The following is a 22,342-nucleotide window of genomic DNA, read 5'->3' as shown; positions in this document are numbered from 1 at the left end:
TAAAAATGTTTTTCTATCCATCTATTGTAATTGAAACTAAGTAATAATAATGATGATGATAATAATAATAATAATAATTATTATTATTATTATTATTATTATTATTATTTAAAAAGCAAAAACAAAAAATTGCAGTCTGCGTTTATGAAACTTTTATGTGAAGTGAGGGACACAGAATTTTAACCCTGTTTTGTCCCTTTCAGACAAAGCAACCACTCCTCCAAACAAATCTAACATCAGCTGATATGTTTTAGAAGGTGATTAAAGTAAAGGCCATGGTTATGTGGCAATGGGATGGTAGTATTGGGATAAACAATTATGTACTTAGACGTGACCCTTATATGCCTGACTGTCAAACTCCGGAAAGAAATGAGCTGCATGGTGTCTCGTCGTCAAGGTTACGTGTACCGAATCAGAAACTTTCACTGGTGACAAGCCAATTGTTTCGCTAACAGTGGGTAACTAGTACAGTTCGCCATTATGCTGTATATATTTCAGTTACAAACCCATAAATAATGATGAAAAAAAATGTCCGACGTGGTTAAGAAGGAAGACAAGTCGGGAGCTGTTTCGGTTCGGGTAAAGTTTCCTTGACTTATCTTGCCTTTAGCTAAATCATCAAACTCGTGTGTGCTGTTTTTAGGTCATTTTCTGGAGTATTTACATTTTATGACTGTATTGCAGGTTGAAGACGATTTAAGACAACTCAAACCTAGTCTTGAGAAAGTGATTGTCAGTGAGGGGAGGACAACACTGAACATTCAGGCCCTGAACATCAGGGTGAGAAATCTTCACGCACAGTAGCATTTATATTAAATAAAGAGACTTAAGTCAAACATAGTACACGTAAAAACCGACAGTTAATAAGTTCTTGACTGTCTGTAGAAACATGCAGAGGATTGTTTGAAAACAGTGAATAAGCAGCAGCTGATTCTTCCACCCATTGGCGATTTACAACAAAAGACTCTTTCTAAATGGTAAGTAGTATTTTTAGTGGGAATATTTTGCTCAACCATTACCTTTTTGCAAATTTGATTAAATATGTTTAGAATTGTTATGAATTCTAGTTAATTGGGATTGTGAGTCTGAAAGAAAGTCTTTACACAGGACTCCTTGTCTGGAGAAAATCTCAGATGTGAAGAAACAGAGAGAAACCCTTCCAGGAGCTCCAGCAGGGGAACAGGTAGATTATTATGCGTATTCAGAAACTTTAAAGGGTAATAAATGACCTTTTTTCAATTAAAGAGGGTGTGTACAAGCTAAAACACGTGCAGTACGATAGGCAAGGTAAAAGTGGGCAAGAATTGATACCTTTTTTGTTTAGCAAAAATCCTAACTATTTACACGCTCATTGGAAAAATTATTAGGTACACCTGTTTGCATTAACAGCATGTAATGCAAATATCAATAGGCCAATCACATGGCAGTAACTTGGTGCATTCAGGAATGTACAAAAATCACCTGCTGAAGTTCAAACTGGGCGTCAGAATGGGCAAGATGATTTTAGTAACTCTGGACGTAGCATTGTTGGTGCCAGGCGGTCTGTTCTGAGTATTTCACAAATTGCTAGTTTACTGGGATTTTCCTGCACAACCATCTCTATAAGGTATACAGAGGATTGTCTGAAGGAGAGAAAATATACAGTGAGCGACAGTTCTCTGGATCAGAGAATAGCCAGACTCCTTTGAGTTGATCCATCCCTTTATGGCTACAGTGTAACCATCTTCAGATGGCTGCTTCCAGCAGGATTATGCACCATGTCACAAAGATCGTTTATTTCAAAGTGGTTTCTTGAACATGACAATGAGTTCACCGTACTCGAATGGCCTCAACAGTCACACGATCTTAAACAGAGCACCTCTGGGATGCAACAGATCTGTATCAGTAGCATGATACTGTCATGTCAATATGTACCAAAGTCTCTCAGGAATGTTTACAGCCCCTCGATGAAACTTGTGCCATTAAGAATTAAGGCAGCTATGATTCAAAAGGGGGTTCAACCTGGTACTGATGAGGTATACCCAATGAATAGACTAATGAGAGTGCATCTTCTATTACAATTTCTGAATTTTTTCCTTTCTCTGTTTCAGGACAAGTTAGCATTGAACATGTGTTTGCCAAACAAAAGATCCATTAGGCATCAGAAATCTGTGAAATCACTTACTGATACTCACAGGAAGAGAGCAAATGAGGTAAGTAATATTCCATAAATGTAGAATAACCTAATGTTTGCTGTACTTTGCTATCACGCATGATTTCTGTAGAAACTACACCTTACAGAAAGTCATAGTTTCTTTCAAATGAAGTATAAACGTGGTATTACATTTACTGATCATATACATTATGTTATAACATAAACAACTCTTAATGCAGTTATTCTTATTGTGATGTATTATTTACCACAGGTGGGTCTAAAATAAACCCTGTGAACTTGCCACTTTAGTCAGCTTTTCTCTGGAGCCTTTGACTCTCTTTATGATGTCGACAGTTGTTTTTTTCTCCAAAAATTATGTGCTACAGTTTGTCGGATTGAATACTCTACACAAAGTAGGTGACAGATAATTTGCAGTGGCTTTGTAAAACGGTACCACAAAAGAGAATTTAGACTTTTCATTTGTTGCAGAAATAAGGCTGCATGTTTTCTAATTATATTTTATATGTTTTCATGGGGCATTTCAGTCTTACCGCTGGAAAGGACACCAATCACTGCATGAAGTCTTGGCTATAATCATAGATTTGTCAGAGTTTAATCATGAAATAATAATTATTTCCTCCGGGTATTTACTTTGTACAGTGAGAAAAGTTTCTGCTGCACCTGTGGTGAATTAGATATCATTGTTCTTTTCCCTGATACTTACTCTCTAATCCTTCCAATAGACAGTGTGTGCTGGAGTGAAGAGTGATGGTAGTGTTCTGTATTAATAGATGCCTCAAGTCTCATGTTCAGACAGTCTGTGACGTAAAGGTCACTTGGCTTAGGGATGACATCCAGCACTTGTCACAGCAAACAAATTAATCTTTGCAAAGGTCGGCATTAGTTTTAGATCTATTTTACACACTTTTCTGATATGTTTTTGGGAATCTCTACCTGACACGAGAAACATAGGCCAAGACTGTCACTCTGATATAGGAGAGATGGAATTGCTGGCTGCAGAAAGCGGAAAGCAGCAGATTGCAGCACATCAGCATTCTTCTAAAGAAACAGGCGCCTGATTGCTGTGCTATGGGCTACTGGTTTACAGCTGTCTCAAGACAGAAGTGGATACCTGGTCCAGCATGCCAATAAGACAGCCGTAGCTTCCCCAACTGCTAACCACTGGCTCTCTGCCTGCTACCATCTCCTGCAACTCAGGCCAGCTCTTTTTCTCTCCATACCCATGCCAGGCAATGAGCGTTTGCATTTTAGCAATTTTACAAAGGGTGCCACCTTTTTCCCAGCCTCATCTGAAACAGATGTGTGCCTTTGAGGGGAGAATCTCACTGCACCTGGCTGCTACCTGTGGTCTGTCAAAGAGCTCAGTGGTCTGAGAAGAACAAAAGAAAGGACATTAGGTGACAAATCGGGAGGAGCACAAACTTTCTGTTTCTGTTTTCTGAGTTGTGAAATGTTTAAATGTAGTCACAAGAAATTCATACTGAAATTAGGCCAATAAATCTTGTTTTATTGTTATTGTGATCCAGTGTTATGAATTAAAATGTTTAAGGTTAGCAGATTTGAATAGCTATGATTGATAGTGAGTTACAGCGAAGGTCCTATTGCCAGTGGCACTTTTCTAAATTCTTAATGAATGCAGAAAACCTGTTGTTTCTGATAAAGCATGCTATCCTGAACCGCTTGTTTATACTTATTCCCCTAGAAAATGTTTTCATGTCTAATGGGACAAATGAGTTTTAGTGTGGATAGCAGCAGGTAATGTCAGGCAGCGTTTTGTTGGTTGTGTTTACATCTGATGTACAGTCACTGATGTTACGAAAATCTTCTGTTCAGGCAAAAGGTGACAGGATAATCTCTGGCTCTGTGGTGAATCTTCAAGCAGCTGAATCAAAGGGCCATCACATCCTGGTAGTCCCCAAAGAAGACTTTGGGACAGGTTAGCAGCATTTCACCACCCCTACACCATCACCTCATCTGTTATACTCCAGACAAACATCCGTTGACATTCTGTGTTTGCTTAATGTTTGTGGGAACTTTGATCAAGTCAGTAATTCCACAATACTTTATAGTGTCAAACTCCAAATCATATAAATTGTTATATTAAGTTAGTAGTATTAAGTTTCCATACTATTATATATTTTTTTAATCCTGGGAGGGGATGAACGAGGACAAGCACAATGTCATTATCTTCTTTTAATTCGGTGATGTATTTTCTCAGTGCCACATCCAAATTTGTGTTCTGTGTCGATCGAGTACAAGGCTGCTTCTCTTTATCCCAGAGAAGATTGATATTTTTCCAAGATGGGACAGCCCTCTACAGAGTCTGTAGCAGTTTTCCTGTTTCTGTCTGCTTTTTACATTAACCTTGAATTTATTTAGGGAATATTAAAAAATGTCTTTTATGGAAAATGTCATTTATCTTTGCTAAAAGTTTTACTTTTTAGAATACCAAACTTTTAAGAATCTGGATAAAAGTCCATCAGCTTTGCCAAAGCTATTATGTTTTTTGTCTCATCCATCTAGCTCTTTAGTTTTAGTTTTCATGGTTTTAGGTTAAATATCTCAATGACTCTGTTCTTGAAGAGATAGCTGATGCTTGATTTGACTTCTGATCACTTTTAAAATATATCTGGGTCTTTCTGTGAATTTTGCACTGATAGATTCAAAGTCCAGGTGCCACGAACAGCCAGTACGTAAAACAAAAGCTCACTCCACTTATTTAAGAGCAGACAGAGACTGCACACCCACTGAGACACCAGCTTTCACCACAACTTCCAAGAGCATGGTTCCTAGAAGTCCTCAGGTACACTAATTCAAAAATAGTAGGTGCTAAAAAACCAACATTTTCATGAATTGTAACACTGTTATTATTACTAAGCTGGGTGTCTCTCATTTGTTTCCTCTTTAGAGCCTGCCTGTAGATATCCCCAGGTACCTTTTTACAATCAGAAGTGGACAGGTCGACCCAATGGCTGCAGACTTCTGTCATTTCAAGCAGTGTTTTGTCTTGTGCTGGAGCAGTGTGGTTGATGTTCTAGAGGCCCTGCAAAAACTGCTCAGGGAGTTTGCTGTGCCTTTAGCCAAAGTGAGTGGAGAGCGCCTGGTGGAGCTGAGCCATGTTTGGGATAGCGGTTGGAGTAAGGCTCCTTCAGCAATGCCTGTCCTCTCAGTGCTAGAAAACTGGGAGGAGGTTTCAGAACTCATCTCACACCCAGGTCAGCGCTACAAGGGAGAGGGAGGCATCGAGGCCGCTGCCATCCACATCCAGTCCTCCTGGAGGCGCTACTTAGCCCGGACAGCCTACTTGTGCCACTGTCGCCGCAAGTGGGCGGCGGGCACCATTGCCATCTCATGGTTGATGCACGCTCAGCTGTGCCGTGTCAGGAAGGCCCTGCAGGCTCGGCGTTTTAGTCAGCTGGAAAACAGTCGCAGCAGAGCACAGGTGATGCTACTTTCTCGCTTCCATCTCTCTTTTACCTAATAATGCTCTGGTACCTGTTTTTTTGACTTTTCTCTCAATTTCTCCAAATCCAATGAATGATATTTGTCCTTTGGCTGTAAATGGATTCCTTTTCATTAAAATAAGGTTGCATATTGTGATTCTGTTTAGTATAAATGTTCTGTCTTTTACAAGGTCCAATTTGGTTTAAGGCACATGGTCATTTCTAGAACACCAAGACAATTTTAGAAATTAGGACAAGAGCCATGCAATGCTATGCCAAGATGCAGTGTTATAGACAATTGTTTACAGTAGTAACAAATGCATTTCTCTAGTACTCAGTGTGAGATTTAAAAAAACAAACACAGATATACACATTTTAGTAAAGTTTAAGGAGAAAACAAAAAGACAATGGAAAAGTGGACGAGATGAAGACAATAAGTATAAGTATAGCCACACTGTAAAAGAAGACAGAAGCAGAAACAGTGGTAATAAAGGCTACAAAGTCTAGGGACAATCAGCTGATTGTCTGTTACAGTTCAAGTAATAATTACTTCACATATGATGAAATGCTATAAAAATGAAATATGTGTTTTGGCATTTGTTAGTTATTTGATCTCAAAAAGGGAAAGGTTTCCCCTCTCTCTCTTCTGATACTCAAGATCTGATTTAATGAAAAAAATGGATTATGTATTTTCTCAGTGCAACATCATAATTTGTGTTCTTTGTCGATCAAGCACAAGGCTACTTCTCTTTATCCCAGAGAGCGCTGTCCTGTCTTATAAGGATTGATATTCCCCTAAGATAGGACAGCGCTCTACAGTGTCTGTAGCACTTTTACCTGTTTCCCAGTTTTTTACAACCTTAGATTAATTTAGGAAATATTAAAAAATATATCTTTCTGCTTTTAAAAATGCCACACTTTTTAGCAAGTGAGCATGATTTGTGCTTATAAGTATCAATCCTGATCTAATGAACAACTAGAGAATCTTATTCCACTAGTATGAAATAAAATATATTTACATAGTCATGGCTTCTGCGTTTTTCAGTAAGCTGCAGGGCAGATTTAGGTGAAGAAAAACAAATATCGTTCAGAGAAAGTATTTTATATATTGCCCACATACTGGAAAGGGATTTTTTTTCTTCATTCAAAAATAATATGTTACTTTATGTTATGTTATGTTAGATGTAAAAGAGTGAGGGTACATATAATCTACACCAGAACTGCAGTTAAAAACAAGTTAGGTTTTTGATTTGTTAGGCTGAAAAAACTGATTTTCTACATTGTAGACTTCCAGGCTTCCCAAAGTTCATGCTCAGAATCTCCAAATATTTTAACATCTCCTTATCATGGCAGAATGCACAACGTATACTTAACTACGTTAACTTCTAATCTTAGACATGGGAAATAAAACAGTGTTTCTATTTAAAAGACTGCTGTGACAGTTCAATTGCTCTACATACGTAATATTCTGTAATCCTTTTCCCTTTTCTTGTAGATGTCATGTCTGTGTGTCATCTGGCTGAACATCTTCTAGAGTGCTGACATAATATTAATTAGTGCCTACAACTTCATTTAGTTTTACCATTACTGTGTGTGTGTATACATGCACTAAATGTATGTTCTCACTCTTAAAGCATTCATACCCTGGTAATTAAGCCTGCTAATCTTCCCCTGGCAGTAGCATCATGTACCTTGCTGATTGAATTAATTGTGAGAAGATGTTCCTAAAGTAAACGCTTAATTTAATTATGGTGGTATTTTATGCTTGGTTTGCTTCTGTGAGCCCAGAGAGAGATTGGCTTGATGTGTTTTAGCTATGCAGTGATGTGATGATTTGTGTGTGTGTATGTGTGTGTGCATACGCTCTGGCGGTCCCATCTCTGATCGCTCCTTTTTTCCGTCCCCAGCATCTGGCAGCCAACTGGAAACGCATCCAGTCCTTCAAGAGGACCATTATCCACATCCCTTCATTAGGTAGCTTTCTTTGCCTGCTGCACACACACACACAAGCACATCTGATCTAGCAGCAGTCACCCCCGGTCTCACCACTCTGCTGCCCCAGTCTGTGGCCCTGGTGCAGGCACTCTGTCTCGTTCAAATGACTCTCTGCAGGAAAGCACTCGCAGGATGATGACAGTCCCCATGCCAGGGAACTGAACAATTTAGTCTCAATCGCCATTTAATTTGTAGATTAAGCAAATGAAAAGCCATTATGGTGAATATTTACAAGCGGCACAAAGGTCTTATTTTATTGCTGCGCAAAAAAAAGGCAGAAAAAAAAGACACAAAAGAGGAATCGCTGCTGTGTTTTTACGCTAAACACAGAGTGCAATCTAGGATCGGTTCTTGTTCTAATTTCACCACAGCATCCACATTTAGACTGTAATCAGGCATGTGCATTGTAAATCATTGAGCGATTGTCTAAAATTATTAAGCCTAATTACTAGCAGATGGAATGCTTTATTTGCACTTGGGGTGACTACAGAGAGTGCCGTGTGAGCAAGGATAATTAGAAAGTTGAACCCCATTGTTGTTAATTAGCATGAATCCAATCATTTAATTACCTTGATTCAGTTGAGGATTCTCTCTCAGGCAGAAATCCAGACATACATGGGCTAAAATCCTGGCGGTATCACTGAATGTAGTTCAGTGGTGGCTGGACATGGTGCAGCAGGACTCCCAGCACGCGACAGGCACAGCACCTGCTAGTTATTAAGCTAAATTAATCATCGGATTGCACTACAGTGTGATTAGACTTAAGTCCCTCATCCCCAAGTCTAGTAACACAAACATTATCAGTAGTTGTACAGAGCTACAGTTTTTTAAACTGTTAGATAACATCTAACATTTTTCTGACAGGATACTCTCAGAGGAAACGACTGAACTTGAGAGGCTTTGACATCCTACAGAACACCCAAATGAGCAGGTTGTGTGATATTAGAGGTAAGCTGCACAGCTTATGTTTTTTTATTGTTCATATCTGTAAACATGCCATTTGTAAAACACTCTTTGTGTAATTGTAGATGAAAATGTGGAGGTGATCTACATATGTCCCCAGCATCTGGGAAACGACATCTTGGACTATTACACCAGCCTCCTGAAGTGTGATGGAGCCACAGATGGGGCTAATACCACGACCGCTCGAGCCTCATCCTCCGTGAGACGCTACATCATCCTCACACCTGAGGCTGTAGATTATTTCCCAGTAAGGATGACAGTATTCACTAATTTATTTGCAACTTTTAAGTATTAACAAGATAACAATGTGCCTTTTGAGCACAGAAATCTGCTTACTATATATTTATAGATGCCACAAGCGTTTGTAGTTTATAAATTATCCTCTAGAGGGTACCAAAGGAGGCTGTTGTTATAGCGCTACACTCTGTCAAACATTTTTTCATCTTTCTTTCTACTTGTCAAACCAAAACTCTACATATTTTCCAAGTTTCACTGAATTTAACTGAGGGTCTTTTCAGATGGTGTTCAGCAGATGATTAAATTCCATAGTGGGTGGTTTAATTAACTCATCATTACATTTAAAGGCTGCATTTTTAATAGTTGTGAGTATCTCACTGCTATAAAAGTGAAGCTGTTGCTATATTTATCTTTGCACATCCAGCCATTCTATCCATCTTATTCCATCGTTTTGCGCTAGATTGAATGTGCAACATGACATGGTCTTCTTCATTCTTTTTATTGATTTTCCTGCTGTTTTGTTGTTAAACTGTGCCAGACGTGTTGCTGAGATGAATCACTGCTACCCATGGCTGGCAGCGCATTCTGCCAGTGACAGAAGGGATAATTCCATGTGGATCAAATAAATACAGATGTGAAGTAATTAGTTGTATTCCCAAGGAGCTCATTGGGAGCACACATTAAAGATGTGAAGGATAGGGGAGGCCTCCCACAGGCAGCTTTTATCAATTCAACCTGCTAGAATACAGGAGAGGTCAAAACCCTGCTGGCTATTTCAATAATAGATCTGTTGTGTGTACACAGTGATAAATCAGGTCAAGAAACAACCCTTGGAAGAGACAGTGAAAACGCTCCGCTTCAGGAATAATCTTCCTCCCCTCTTCTCTTCCAGACCCATAACATGTGCCTGTCTACACTTCTGAAGTACAGTCCACAAACCCTGAAGCACATCAGAAACCTGATCCAGGGGAAGCAGGCCTATATTGTGGGTGGAGTTGCCCACATGGATGACCTGGCGGTAGCTGATGAGTTAGGGCTGGCAATCCTGGGTCCAGAACCTGCTATTGCTCAACACTACAGCACCAAATCTGGAGGGAGGAGACTTTTTGTGGGGGCAGAGATCGATGTGCCACCTGGTCAAGGAGACATCTACTCGCTAAACCAGGTCAGACACCAAATACTGCATTACACAAAGTCCTTCATCACTGCTCAGTAACAGATGAAAACATAATACATTTTCCCTCCTAATGTTTGTGTTAATTTAGTTTGCACTTCACATTTTTCAATCTTGGTCAAGCTTCATGAAACACTGGCAGAGCTTATGACTCAAAACACTGATGTGCAGCGCTGGCTCTTCAAGATTGACTCAGAGGATGGCGGCCGCGGTACAGCATATTGTGATACATGCCATCTTAGTTGCTATAAGTGGGCTCTGCAGGAGTATCATCGTTACGGTCCGGAGCTGTGGAACCCAAAATGCATTCAGGTAAAGATGTGACTCAGAGCATTATGTCAATCTTCCTGTGACTTAAAATTTTTTAACATAATTTTACACTCAATTTTATGCAATGTTTTATTAAATGAGTTTGAATTTGGAGTTTCTGCTTTTCTTTTTTGATTAGTTTTCCTTATTACATCTCACCAAATTGATGTTTTTTTACTATTATATCCTATTTTTATGTCTCTCTCCAAAGCAGTGGTTTTGCAAAAACACAATACAAATAAAGTTTATTGCGATTATTATTACAGCACCCATGAGGAATCTCCCACTTTAAGTTAACATGGTAACAACTAAATAATAGTTAACAGATAACACTACAGTAGCGACTGGATATTAAAGTCCAGACTGTGCCCAGGTGTTCAGAAGCGAGAGCTCCAAAAAAGGGTTAGATTCACTTCTGTCACTGAAGGAACAAACGTGTATGTCACATTAGGGTCGAAGAGATGTCATTTTTCACCTTGGGGTCAGTGGCAATGCTGATTCCCTTAGTACAGTATTTTAAACGTCATCCCAGGAGCCTCAGAACAGTAAATCAATAGATGACATTTTCTAATTTTATGCATATTTTATACATATAGATATTTCCTGAAACACACACATAACATAGAGTGCTTTAAGTCATCCAACAGTAACAAATCACAGTACACAGTGTATTTAACATACTGTTGCCTATCCGTATAGAACTGTGCAAAACTCTTGAGTCACCCCTCATTTTTATATTTTGCTAAGAAAACAAGTGCAGTGACTTATTGAAATGTCTACATACATACAAATAAATACAGTATATAAGGCATAAACAGAGTTTGTACCATTTTAACAACATTGAAAGTCAACATTTGGTATCACCACCTTTAGGCAGACTTTGTTGCAAAAGGCTTCTTGAAGTTCTTCTTTGGATGTTGCAAATCAGCATTTACAGATGGTGGATCCTGACCTCCTCCGTCCATACTAACAACAATTTAAACCAAAATCTTCAAATTTGGTTCACCGCTTTTTAAGACCTGTTGCCAGTGATTTTCAGTCTAGTACTTGTGTAATTTGGTATTTGCCTGTTTCCCTTTCTTAAGAATGGCTTCTTGGCAGCCACCTTTCCACTGGGACCATTTCTGATGGGACTTCAGTAAACAGCAAATAGATCAACTAAAGTGTCAAATGTGTCTCTCAGTCCCTGGCTCAGGTCTTTATTGGATTTTCTCATATTTCTTAAGGACATTACTTTCATCTGCTGTTCATGTGCTGCAGATTTTTTTTATGTCATTTTTTGTAGATTTAGTTAAAGAATTGGAAACAAATTGTGTTTATGTGACAGCAGCTAGTAACAAAGTTCCTAAAGATACAATTTACAATTGGTTCTTTGCTGAGTTGCTTGTTATGTGGCTCAACAAAAAAAGAAAGAAAAAAATATTCTTCTGAAGATGGCCAGTTGCAAGGACTGGACTGAAAATAAGGGAAGAAGCAACCAAAGAAAAACTTCAAAAACTCTAGAGAAATATTGCTCAAGATCACTTTGGAAATTAGGAGAAAATACATCCTTTAAAACTAAATTAAAACAAATATGGGGAGATTCAAGACTTTCCCAAAGTAATGTGTATTTTGATACTTTTACTTTGCAACTTGAGTGAGGTTTTCGCCTTAGTGTTCAGAGGGAATTGTTACCTTAGCATGTAAAGTTCTTTGTGATGGCTGCTGTGAATTGTTACTGTATCAGTAACTTTGTATAGAACAGAACTGAATAGTTTAAATACAAATTACATTAATAGTAGCTAATGTTTGCTGTACTGAGCTTTTTACATCTGTTACACTCATTAGATGGATCCGAGTTCTCTGTAAAATAAAGTCTAAATTGCAAATACGATGTTGCAAGAATCAATTTGTTTTTCCTGAAAATATAATCCTGGTTTCATCTTGGATCTATTTAGAACAAATAAAATGTATTTAATCAATGGTAAACCATTCATTTACAACAAATGCAATCTGTACACAGCGTCTGAGCCCCTGGCTCTTATTTCTCATATGCTTACAAAGTAGCCTTTGATTTTCTGTCATGTGTTAATTACCGTATTTTGCCATTTAACTGGGAGCACTGTGTAAACTAATTACAGGCTAATGATTGTGGGCTTGGAGCACAACAATTTTACTTTTTATTCCATTCGGAAGAATAGCAGTCATCTCAAGGTTCTTGTGGCTCCCTCTGTTTTTGTTCCTATTAGCTCATTCTTTAATTCAGAGTGTATGCGTGGTGCGGGGCTGTAATTGTTGTGGCTTTGGTGCTGTTAATTATGGCAGAGAGTGGCTGAGCCACAGCCAAGGTCCATAATGGTGGCTGAAGCAGCACAGGGAAGTAAATGGGGTTTCTTTCACCAGCTGGGGTCCCATGGAGAGGGAAGAGTGCCGAGGCCCCCAGTGTAGGCCGACAGCCTCGGGGCTTCTGGGCCATATGGACACAACACTTTAACTGGCCTTTATTCTACACCTTGCTCTTTTAATCAAAGCAAAGCCCACATCCTGTGCTCTTCATTGCATGATGTTTTTGTTACGATATTGTTTTCTCCTAAAATCTGTTAGCCACTTGGATGTGAATCATACTGACCTTCTGTTGAAATACTTTATACAGAAGAGTGCAATCTGGCTCTTTGTGCTGAAATATCTTAAAACAGTATTGTTAAGTAGATCCGAGCATATTAATATGTTATATTAATGTATCTTATCGTTATCTTCTTCTCACAGCAAAAACTATCATGAATGTTTAACCTTCTTCGTACATTTTGAGAAATGACGCTCATTAATAGAGCACTTTGCTGAAAAACAATAGATCTAACTGCACTCGTAATGACAGCTAGTGAATACACTCCAGAATATTTTGCAAGCTTTACGAAAACAGTAGTTTTAATAAATTATTAATCAAATACAAATGATCAAATTAAGCATTATAATACTAATCCATAATTTATCAGCTTTCACCAATAATTGTTTACCAATAAATATCAAAGGGATTATTAAAGTGTATATTATCATATGTGTCATAGTTTAGTTAAAGTCCCATTATAATCACTATAAAAGTAGATGGGGGATAAATGAGTGTGACTGGCCCTTTTTTCTTAATTATTGCTTGCTCTGACGGGCGCCATATGAGAAAGCTTGAGTCAGACAATACCATGTGCTCGTTCAAAATAATATTAACATTTAGAACCCTTCTGGCTATGCAAAAGGACAGCCTAAAAGGATACAAAAAGGAGAATGGATGGGTGGTGGGGGGGTTCATCCTTACTATAGGAGCTTTTGCACAGGTCTTAGAAAACGTGTGTTTCTCTAAATATTGTGAGGCCCACAGCTTCCAGCACAATGTTTCAGCCTGCAGAAAGCCCCCAGGCCTCTTTTAGCATTTACACAGAGAGAGGTTAAAGACATGTAGATCTGCAGCCTTGCAATGCCCGAAGGGGGCCATACACACACTTAAGCGCTCACACAGCTTGCATATGGATCATTAGGCACAAGAGGGTAAAAATTACACCTAATAGCGTCAACAGATGGAGTATTTCTTTTTGTCATGCTGTGTACAAACAGATCTTGAGCAACACCTTATTTAGGTTAAGTTTGTCAGCGAAATGGGTCATTTGATAATCACTACCACTGAAGAGGTAGAGGGACATTTAATACAGATGTTCTATGTCTAAATATTGTGCAGTCTGTGCTTGCATGGAGGAGTTTAAATATGTAATGTTCTGCCTTAATATAATTAACCTGAATTTAGGAATTTAAAATCTTTCCTTTAGTCCATATATATATATACATATATATATATATATTGTTTTGTTTTGTTTTTTTCATTGCAGAGATGATCATAAGTATTTGTTTGCAACGTTTATGCAAAGAAATTTTGCCTCAGTTTGTACAAAAAATTCAAGGATGATTTTGAAGTAAAGCAAATATTCATGCGAAATATATGAGTAGCCTGATTATATCTTCCTGTTCCCGAGACCTGTTCACTGTAGTATCTCAGTTGTTGTGCTATGTAGTGGAGAGATGAAATGGCAATCAAAGAGCCAGGGCAACATCTATTTTATTTATGACCAGATTGCTTGGCTTTATGTGGACACCAAGCAAAGGCTGAATCCTATCACGGGGTACTATACGCAGTTTAAGTCCAAATAATTTATTGCAAAATACCTCTCTTTCTTTTCTTACTGTCCTGCTGTTTCTGTGAACTGCATAGGCAAAGTCCCGGGGTGAGTTTGCTCTTCCGTTGAGAATGACAACCGTTCCCTTACACTTTTTGCCGCACCATTGTGTGCTTTATGGTTTGTATAGGGGGAATCACTGTGTAGCATTTGACCTCGCCTCTTACAGTACTTGAATATGATGATGGCTGTTACATGACTGGAATATCAACAGTATAATCTCTGGTCCTGTCTCCAGTGAAGCCCAACAGCGTGCACTCAAAACAAAGTAATGATCTTGATAGTATGAGGACAGAAGAAAGATATTATTTCTACTTATAATTTAGTCATCTCTTAAAAAGATTTTTCATATTTTATTGTGTATGAAAAAAAAAAATTCTTCTCTGTTGGCGCCACACGTACAGCATTGTTGTTGTTGTCATACTGCGTATTGTATAAATGGCTACAGAGGGTTTAGTCGGGGCATTGTTAGTTTAAATATAGCCATAATAGCCTTATAAAAAGAGAGTTGTACTTGTTGTCAAACTGTTTCAGAGAAACCTAAAACAAAAGTTAGAAATTAACAGCATAATTAAGTGGTGTAACCATTATGGCATTTCCTAGTTACAGAAACAAGAGTGATATCGATCTCAGTCAAGCCCTGATTGATCCCCAGATAGATGGGGTTAGCTTACGTATTCATCAACTGCCCAGTGGAGAGAATTGTTATTGAGGGCAGCTGCTTGGAGGCTGTGAGTTAAAGCCATTAGACTCCTGAGGCCTTCTGATAATAGGCTGTCACTCACAGATGGACCCTCCCGCAGTATCCATCAGACACTTGCACAGAAATTGAAGCAGCCACCCAAGGTCTGGGGGACAACAAGCAGTCACTGGAGTCATCCGGATAACACAACGTGCTTCCAATAATATGGTCAACACATACAAAGCTTTAATAATAATGAAGTAACTGAAACTTATTATTTTGCATTGAATTGATACAAAAAACCCTAAAATTTGCATAATATTCAGTAGATCCTTAATGTATGCACTTTCTTTCTGTAGGAGACTGTGCTGCTCAGATATTTAGATGAGATCCCAGAATGGCTGACCCATTATGCCCAGCCTGCTAAAACCTCCTGCTATCCCAACTGGGCCTGCTTCCTGAAGACCTTCCTCAGGCAAGGTTAGATATCTATTGTCAGGCACTGAATGCTTTTCACTTGCAAATATAGCAGCATGTAATATGGATTTCCTATGTCGTTCCTGTTTCACAGGTGTTGCCTTTGTGAAATGCGAAATTCAATAATTTTCATGTAACTTTCTGTGATTGCTAAACAGCTGCTAGGAGAGTCTAGAGCCATTTATCTGCTCTGCTATTTTACCAGGAGGTGTGGTGGAGGCCTACCCCCCTTCAAACAGTGTCACCTGTCTGACAGTAGATCTGCTGCTGGAGCCAGGTGGTGAAGTCACCATGTTGTCTTGTGGAGACCAACTCCATGGTGGTTGTAAACTTGAAGCTATAGGTTCCATTGTTCCTCAGAGCTCTGTACACCCAGAAACTTTGAACTCCATCTGCACCCGCGTAGGCCGGGCCTGCCTGCAGCGATGTATCGTAGGTTATGTCTCTGTGGATCTCGTTACCTTTCTGGACCATAACACCATGGAGAAGAAGGTGAGACACAAACAGAGAAGATCTTAGCTTATCTATCATAATAGATATGATCTAAGGTGTTACAACACATTCTGCAAATGCTTTCTATTTCAACATATTGGTGGAAAAGATCAATTTTTAGGCTGGATCCATAGGAGCAGTTAGGTGCCTCCCATATTAGTCCCCTGGGATCTAGAAAAAAGATAAGGCAAACTGTGGGCACAGGGAGCAAATGTGTCACAAGGCCATCTAATAAACTGTCAAGTCTTATTGTGTCGATACACTGATTCCACCATTTAAGGCTTGCCCTTTAACCTTACAATACTGAGAAATTCAGAGGCACCTATCTTTCAGACAATAGGTCATTCCAAAGTGATTTGGCAGCTTCGGGGGGGGGGGGTACCCTGTCAGTGTTTAACCCCTACCTGCAGCAGTCGGCTGAAATGTATCTCGCTATTATAGCCAGGCAGCATGGAAGTCTTATTTCATTTGTCAGGATTAAGTTTTGTTGAAAGCACTTTGATTTATGATATTTGAAATGGACTGGTTTATGATGCTTTAACCTCTGCTCCTAACATGTGGCTCGACTGACTGCCTATTGATTTGGAGCTGTATGATGAAATGCTTTGTATGTAATGTAGTCTATAAAATACTGTGGAATTTTACAGGTTTTACAAAAGCACAAAGAACAAAGAAGGACACTATCTTCTTTCCTCGTTTCATTAAAAAACGTGAAAGAACACCAGTAGCAGAATACAATTTGTCCTCTAGTTATTTATGATGGATTTTTATTCAGAACAGTTCAAAAAATATCGTTCCTGCACTTTTCCGACTTTCCTTCTTCTGTTTATATTCATAATAGACATGCCGGAGTTGGAGAAAGAGCACACTTGCCACTAGAGGGTAGTATCTTCTGGATTAGATGTAATACACAATGTAAGCAAAGCAGTGTTGCAATTTGCATCCTATAACTTCAAATGTCACATTTTGTTTTAGATTATCAGCGTTTTTTTTTCTTTGAAGATTTAGAAATCCAGCCAGGAATGTTTTTGTCAGTAGTCTTCGCACAGACTGTGGACTCTACCATGCTGTATTTATTTTAGGGTAAAAAAAACCCCAACTTGGAGTACTTTCTTACATCCTGTGATTTTATTTAGTCAAATTAAACTGTCATTTCAGTGACAAAATTGTGACACTAAAAGCAGAAATTTCTTAAATGTATTCGGGACAGAATCAGGCCCTTTTTCCTTTACCTGTTTAGAATGAAATAATGACAGGCTTAAAATTAATTTTCTTCTTCAATGTTGACCTGAAATTGAAAGGGACTCACTGACAGCATAATTAAGAATAGACTATAAAACAGCATGTGCTTCAATAGAGGCAGGAACATTAATGACAGATTCTTAACCATCTCCCCACACACACAAAGCTTAGATGGAAGAGAGCCACATGGGCAAACCTGTCTGGGTTTAAACATCAATTTAGATTCAAACCTGTTGCTAAAAGCTGCCTACTTTATTTGATGGGAAGAAGTGGGTCACATATGTTTGCCCTTGCAGTCTTTCCTCACATTGTGGAGCGGTGGGGCCCCAGCTGCAGCATCGGGGCTTTTAATGAAAATGCAAGGCAATAGAAAACAGGTACAATCCAGGCTTACATTTCCCACAGCTTTGTTAAGAGCAACAATGGGACAGGGGTGTATGAGTTTTAGTGAGTTGAGTGAATGGCTTGGTGAAGTGTGTCCATCACTCAGGCCCAGGTATCAACCTGATATATAGAGACGTGAATCTGCCCAGAGGTAGCTACAGTACCACCTACAGAAAAGGTCACTCAGTTCTGCTAAAGTGTTACCCACCTTGAATTTTTTTTTAACTTTGTATCCACATACTGTACTTTTTCTTTTTGACGTTTTTTATGTACCTCGTGAAATTTTCATACCTATTCTTGCAGTTTAGAAATCATAAGTTTGGGCTTTTTCTTATTGGGAAGAAAAGGTTACTAACCAAAACTGCGTAACTTCTGCCCTAAAACTCAGATTATGTCAAATCAGGGAAAAGCTATTTTTATCACTATGACGTTTAAAAAAAAAAAAATTTCAGATAAACATGTCACACATTTTCCAGTTGTCCCGCTTGTGCCAATCTCTTCAAGTTTTCCAAACACAACATCTCACATTTTCAGGCATTTCTCCGAAAAAGTTTTTTACACGCTGTCGCACTAATCGGTCCCAAAACCAATTGTTATAGAAGCAGAATGTGCAAGATGCCTTACAATATATTCAAATTTCATATAAAACAAAGTGAAACATTTAAGATAATTACTGTGTATGGTCAGATGTCCATGTGCTGGTGGAGATAAAGTACTCGGGTTACCGAGACTGCGGGTTCAGACAGGCAGCAATTTGCATTCGGTGGCAGGAGCGTTTACTTTGACAAATAGGAACGGCTAAAGGAGGCAGCCGACTGCCACTTAGTTATTAACAACTCCTTCACTGGTGATTTATTTGTCACTTTTGAAGAAAGGGCAGAGCTATTAGGTTATTATTGGGAAAATTAGCCCTGTTTAAGCGGAGGGCTACGACCATACCTGACCCCTTAATATACTTATAATGATGCCATTTACCATACATAACTGAACTTTACTTCTCATCAGACCTGAGCCAAACATACTAGCCCAGGGCTGCCTGAATTCAAATACACAGGGAAGGATCTACTTTGTGCACATGTCAGAACTGAATTACCTAAATCAGTCAAACACACACCGTGCCTGTGTTTTCCTTATGTCTGTCTCTTAACATGGGTAACACTGTAAGGATTAAGAGGCGCTGACTCTTAGCTTTGTAAGGTCCGTGGGGTGAAATACTTTGATCCATTTTTTTGTGATTAAATTGAAATTATTAAGTCTATAGAGTCTGGTCTTCTCTCCGTGACACAGAGTTCGCGACGTCTTGTTTGCAGGTGTGGGCTGTTGATCTGGACATCACATACAGTAACCAGCTGGCCATGACCCAGATGCTTCTGATGATGACTGGAGGAACGCTGAATTGCCGCACAGGCTGTTTAGAAGCACCAATACCAATCAGAGAGAAATGCTATGAACACCAGATCGTACCCAAAGTACCGTCTTATATTTGCTTATATTTGCAGTTTAAGTTATGTCTTTACTCACCTATCAATGTATTGAATTTAGATGCTATAATTTAAATTCACACTTTTTTTCTTTTTCTTTTTAACTCAAATGATGCCGTCACGTTGTTTCTGCAACAAAAAAGCAGCCTGAGACTGTGGAGGCTATTCGTAGCCTTTCAGTAATCACAAAGATAGATCAACGTTTTTGCTCTTCATTATTGTTAAATACAACTAAATACTGTAATTATGCACCGAGCTCAATTGGTGTTTAGGTGCTGAATTCATTATCATTTTGATAGATGAGCCTAAATAATCAACACATTAATAATTCATACCATTTTCATTATGCATGTGTATGCATGCTTGAACACCTCATCAACCTGGTGCCAGGCCTTAAACAATAGAGTTCTTTTATTAGCAGTATGCCTGAGTTTACGCTTGTTGATCTGCGACTTGTATTATTTTATCAAACATTCATTTAGTTGGTGGCCTGGTGCTTCAGTACAGCAGTTGAGCCACTGCAGTGGTTAATGGCTTCGGCGCTGGCCGTCATTAAGGCCCTGCATATTACAAACACAATTAAATCCCAGTTGGACGCTTTTATTGTTGCGTGAGGGCCCTGCATCTGACAACTGCAAACACACAGCCTTCACAGCAAGTTATGGGCTATCTCCTGAGCTCGCGGGGGCTTAGGCCTACTCTTTAAGTCTCCCAAAGGTGGCTGAGAAGCAGGAACATTTTTATCCTCCTAAGCCCTGCCACTTTTAAGTAATCAACCTCTCTGGTGTTACTTATGACACATATGCAAACAGAATCCCTCTATTACGGTGATACAGAATGTTGTGTGCAGTGAGTAGTCCTTTTGTGGATTCACTAATGCTTTGATCTTAGATTGAATGAAAAAAATCTGCAGTCCCCAACCTGTAGTTTCTTTGATTGGTGTCGTACAATTAAGCTCATCTTGTGTTTGGCATGTCTTCTAAGCATTAATTGTTACTCCCTGCAGTTAATTAAGAAAGGCCCAACAGTTTAGCACATGTGCCCCGTACTCATCACGTTCACTAATCACACACACAAACTCAGCAGTGACCCTAAGGACATGTCTGGGGTTTAGCCATTTCTGCTCTATCTATTTCACACACCACCACCATACTTAGCTGCCAAATATAATCAAACTTTAAATTATTGGATTCAATGAATTAATTGACAAACAGTCATCACTCACATCTAATGCTGTTTTTTTTTTTTTTTTTCGTTTTTTTTTCCAGGTTCCAGTTGAAAATCTTTGTGCAGTTATTGGGAACCACTTAGTTCACTCTGACCTTTCCATGTTATACAATAAGGTGTTCCTAATGATGTGCAATGCCCATGGCATAAGATTTAACAAAAAGGTAACAATTCAAAATTGATCTGCATGCTTTTCTATCATCATTTCCACTGTTCCTGTTATATGGTTGATATAAAGGGAAACTGCACAGATTTTACACATCAGAGTCTGTTTTCTGGTTTTAATGAGTACAACAGCAAATGGAGGAACATACAGAAAAGGTGTGAATTTAAAGAGCTTAGATTTAAAGCAGGGTTGAAATGCAATCTTAGTTAGTACCCTTTGCTATACAATGATGAAGCTTTATTTTTCTCTGTTTTTTGTTGCTTGCGTTTCAGACAAAGCAAGGCACGGTTTTCGCTTTTTTTGACAGCAGTGAGCGAAGCAGTATTGGAATGATGTAAGTATGTCTTACTACACCAGATCCATACAAGAAAACATGAGTTATGACCTTTCTTTCTTTATAGACAAACTCGTAAGCCGATCTGTTATTAATATTATTATTATTGTTAAGTCAGAAATATAGACAAACACAATGTGGAAGAGAATAAGATTTTTGTTTTGTTTTTTGCTGCAGATATGTATATAAAATTTAAGGCTCATCCCCAGGAGATGGAGCTTTACTCTCCTCTGTTCAAATAGGCAATCACTTTCCAAAGAAGACAATAGGCGATTAGGTGAAAGACTTCACATGACTAAGAGTAAAATCAATTCTTTCAGAGGATTAAGATGCCACCTCTAGCTTTGGTAATGCTACAAACTCTAAAAGTTGTTAAGCAGAGGGTTATTTAACATATTTATCACACAAATCCTTTCGCTTCCACAGTGCTGTAACAGTTAAATCAAGCTGTGCTCATCCCCCTAAAGAGCGAAGATGTTGTCTGCTGAAAGTTTCATTTAACCACCACTATCAGATGAACAAGGTGATTGTTTCTTAGCTGGCGACTTGGGGATCATTAGTAAACTCGTTTGTTTGTGGTGTCGTTAATAGAACAGTCTCAGAGGATCTCCAGAGAGCTCTTGCGACCTTTGCTCGGCATCTGTCAGTCATTCATCAGGAAATATCAGTCCCTAAAAGCCAAGGAGAAACCAATTTCATGGTACCATGTTAATGAGTTAATGATCTCTCCTCATCTATTTGTCATGAAACTTGTGTATCAGTGAAGCTGAAAGCATGTTCATTACTCATAAATATCCTAATAAGAATATATTTTCAAGTTAATGTTGATGATTGTATGGAATAATAATGGATAATACTCTAAGTTTGCTTCCTTTTCTGTCTGCTTTACTTGAAGGAGGTGATTAAGGAAATAGAAGATATACTGCAGATGACTGCTCAGAACAAGCTTCAAGGGGAGGCTAAACCTGCATCTTAGATAGTTCCATTATCAGTGTTGCTGACCTGCTTTTCCAAAATCACTAAATATGTCTACTCTGAACATGACTGAAGGACTTTCCAAATAAATATCTGAAAAAAGCCTAAATATGTCACAAATCTGTAAAATCACTGGCTTTGTAAACAGCTTCAAAAGTCTGAATATACTTTATTATAAACAAAGATTACGCCGCCAGAAATCTATGCAGAAGGAATTTACACATGTAAATCAAAAGGTGTGTGCATAAAAAGAAGTCAAAGGTGTGTATATAGCAATGTATGCTTCCTTTGTCAAGTCAAATGCTTCTGGCACATCTCTCTCTCTCTCTCTCTTTCTCCATATGTATTTTTATATATATATATATATATATATATATATATAGATAGATAGATAGATAGATAGATAGATA

The 22,342-nt window shown here is 38.6% G+C and overlaps 1 protein-coding gene across 6 annotated transcripts; it reads left to right on the top strand.

Annotated features, from left to right (window-relative positions):
* Positions 1–146: 146 nt before the first annotated feature.
* On the top strand, positions 147–22,302 carry iqch (IQ motif containing H). 6 transcript variants are annotated; one of them, XM_005470663.4, is made up of 20 exons: positions 148–579; positions 685–780; positions 886–977; positions 1,108–1,183; positions 2,091–2,192; positions 3,989–4,091; positions 4,816–4,958; positions 5,064–5,597; positions 7,506–7,572; positions 8,458–8,541; positions 8,622–8,803; positions 9,686–9,958; positions 10,139–10,279; positions 15,514–15,634; positions 15,837–16,123; positions 19,060–19,218; positions 20,499–20,621; positions 20,896–20,957; positions 21,549–21,657; positions 21,853–22,301. In XM_005470663.4, exons 1-20 carry the CDS (start codon positions 529–531, stop codon positions 21,931–21,933), a joined length of 2,886 nt encoding a protein of 961 aa, XP_005470720.1. In that variant the 5' UTR covers positions 148–528; the 3' UTR covers positions 21,934–22,301. The 6 variants fall into 6 exon arrangements, 5 of the variants coding, with proteins under 5 accessions (XP_005470723.1, XP_005470720.1, XP_005470721.1 ...); XM_005470662.4 differs by having other exon boundaries at positions 149–579; positions 10,091–10,279; positions 21,853–22,298; XM_005470666.4 differs by lacking the exon at positions 10,139–10,279 and having other exon boundaries at positions 147–579; positions 21,853–22,302.
* Positions 22,303–22,342: the final 40 nt, after the last annotated feature.

This window comes from Oreochromis niloticus, linkage group LG7 (genome assembly GCF_001858045.2).
Source record: "Oreochromis niloticus isolate F11D_XX linkage group LG7, O_niloticus_UMD_NMBU, whole genome shotgun sequence".
Classification (NCBI taxonomy): Eukaryota; Metazoa; Chordata; class Actinopteri; order Cichliformes; family Cichlidae; genus Oreochromis; species Oreochromis niloticus.
This window is presented reverse-complemented; position numbering and strand designations above follow the sequence as displayed.

Excerpts from the sequence above, each read along its gene's own strand:
- iqch (XM_005470662.4), top strand. The coding sequence starts at position 529 with ATGTCCGACGTGGTTAAGAAGGAAGACAAGTCGGGAGCTGTTTCGGTT. Across the intron at positions 978-1,107 it reads CAAAAGACTCTTTCTAAATG|GACTCCTTGTCTGGAGAAAA; the intron begins GTAAGTAGTATT and ends GTCTTTACACAG. Across the intron at positions 2,193-3,988 it reads ACAGGAAGAGAGCAAATGAG|GCAAAAGGTGACAGGATAAT; the intron begins GTAAGTAATATT and ends TCTTCTGTTCAG.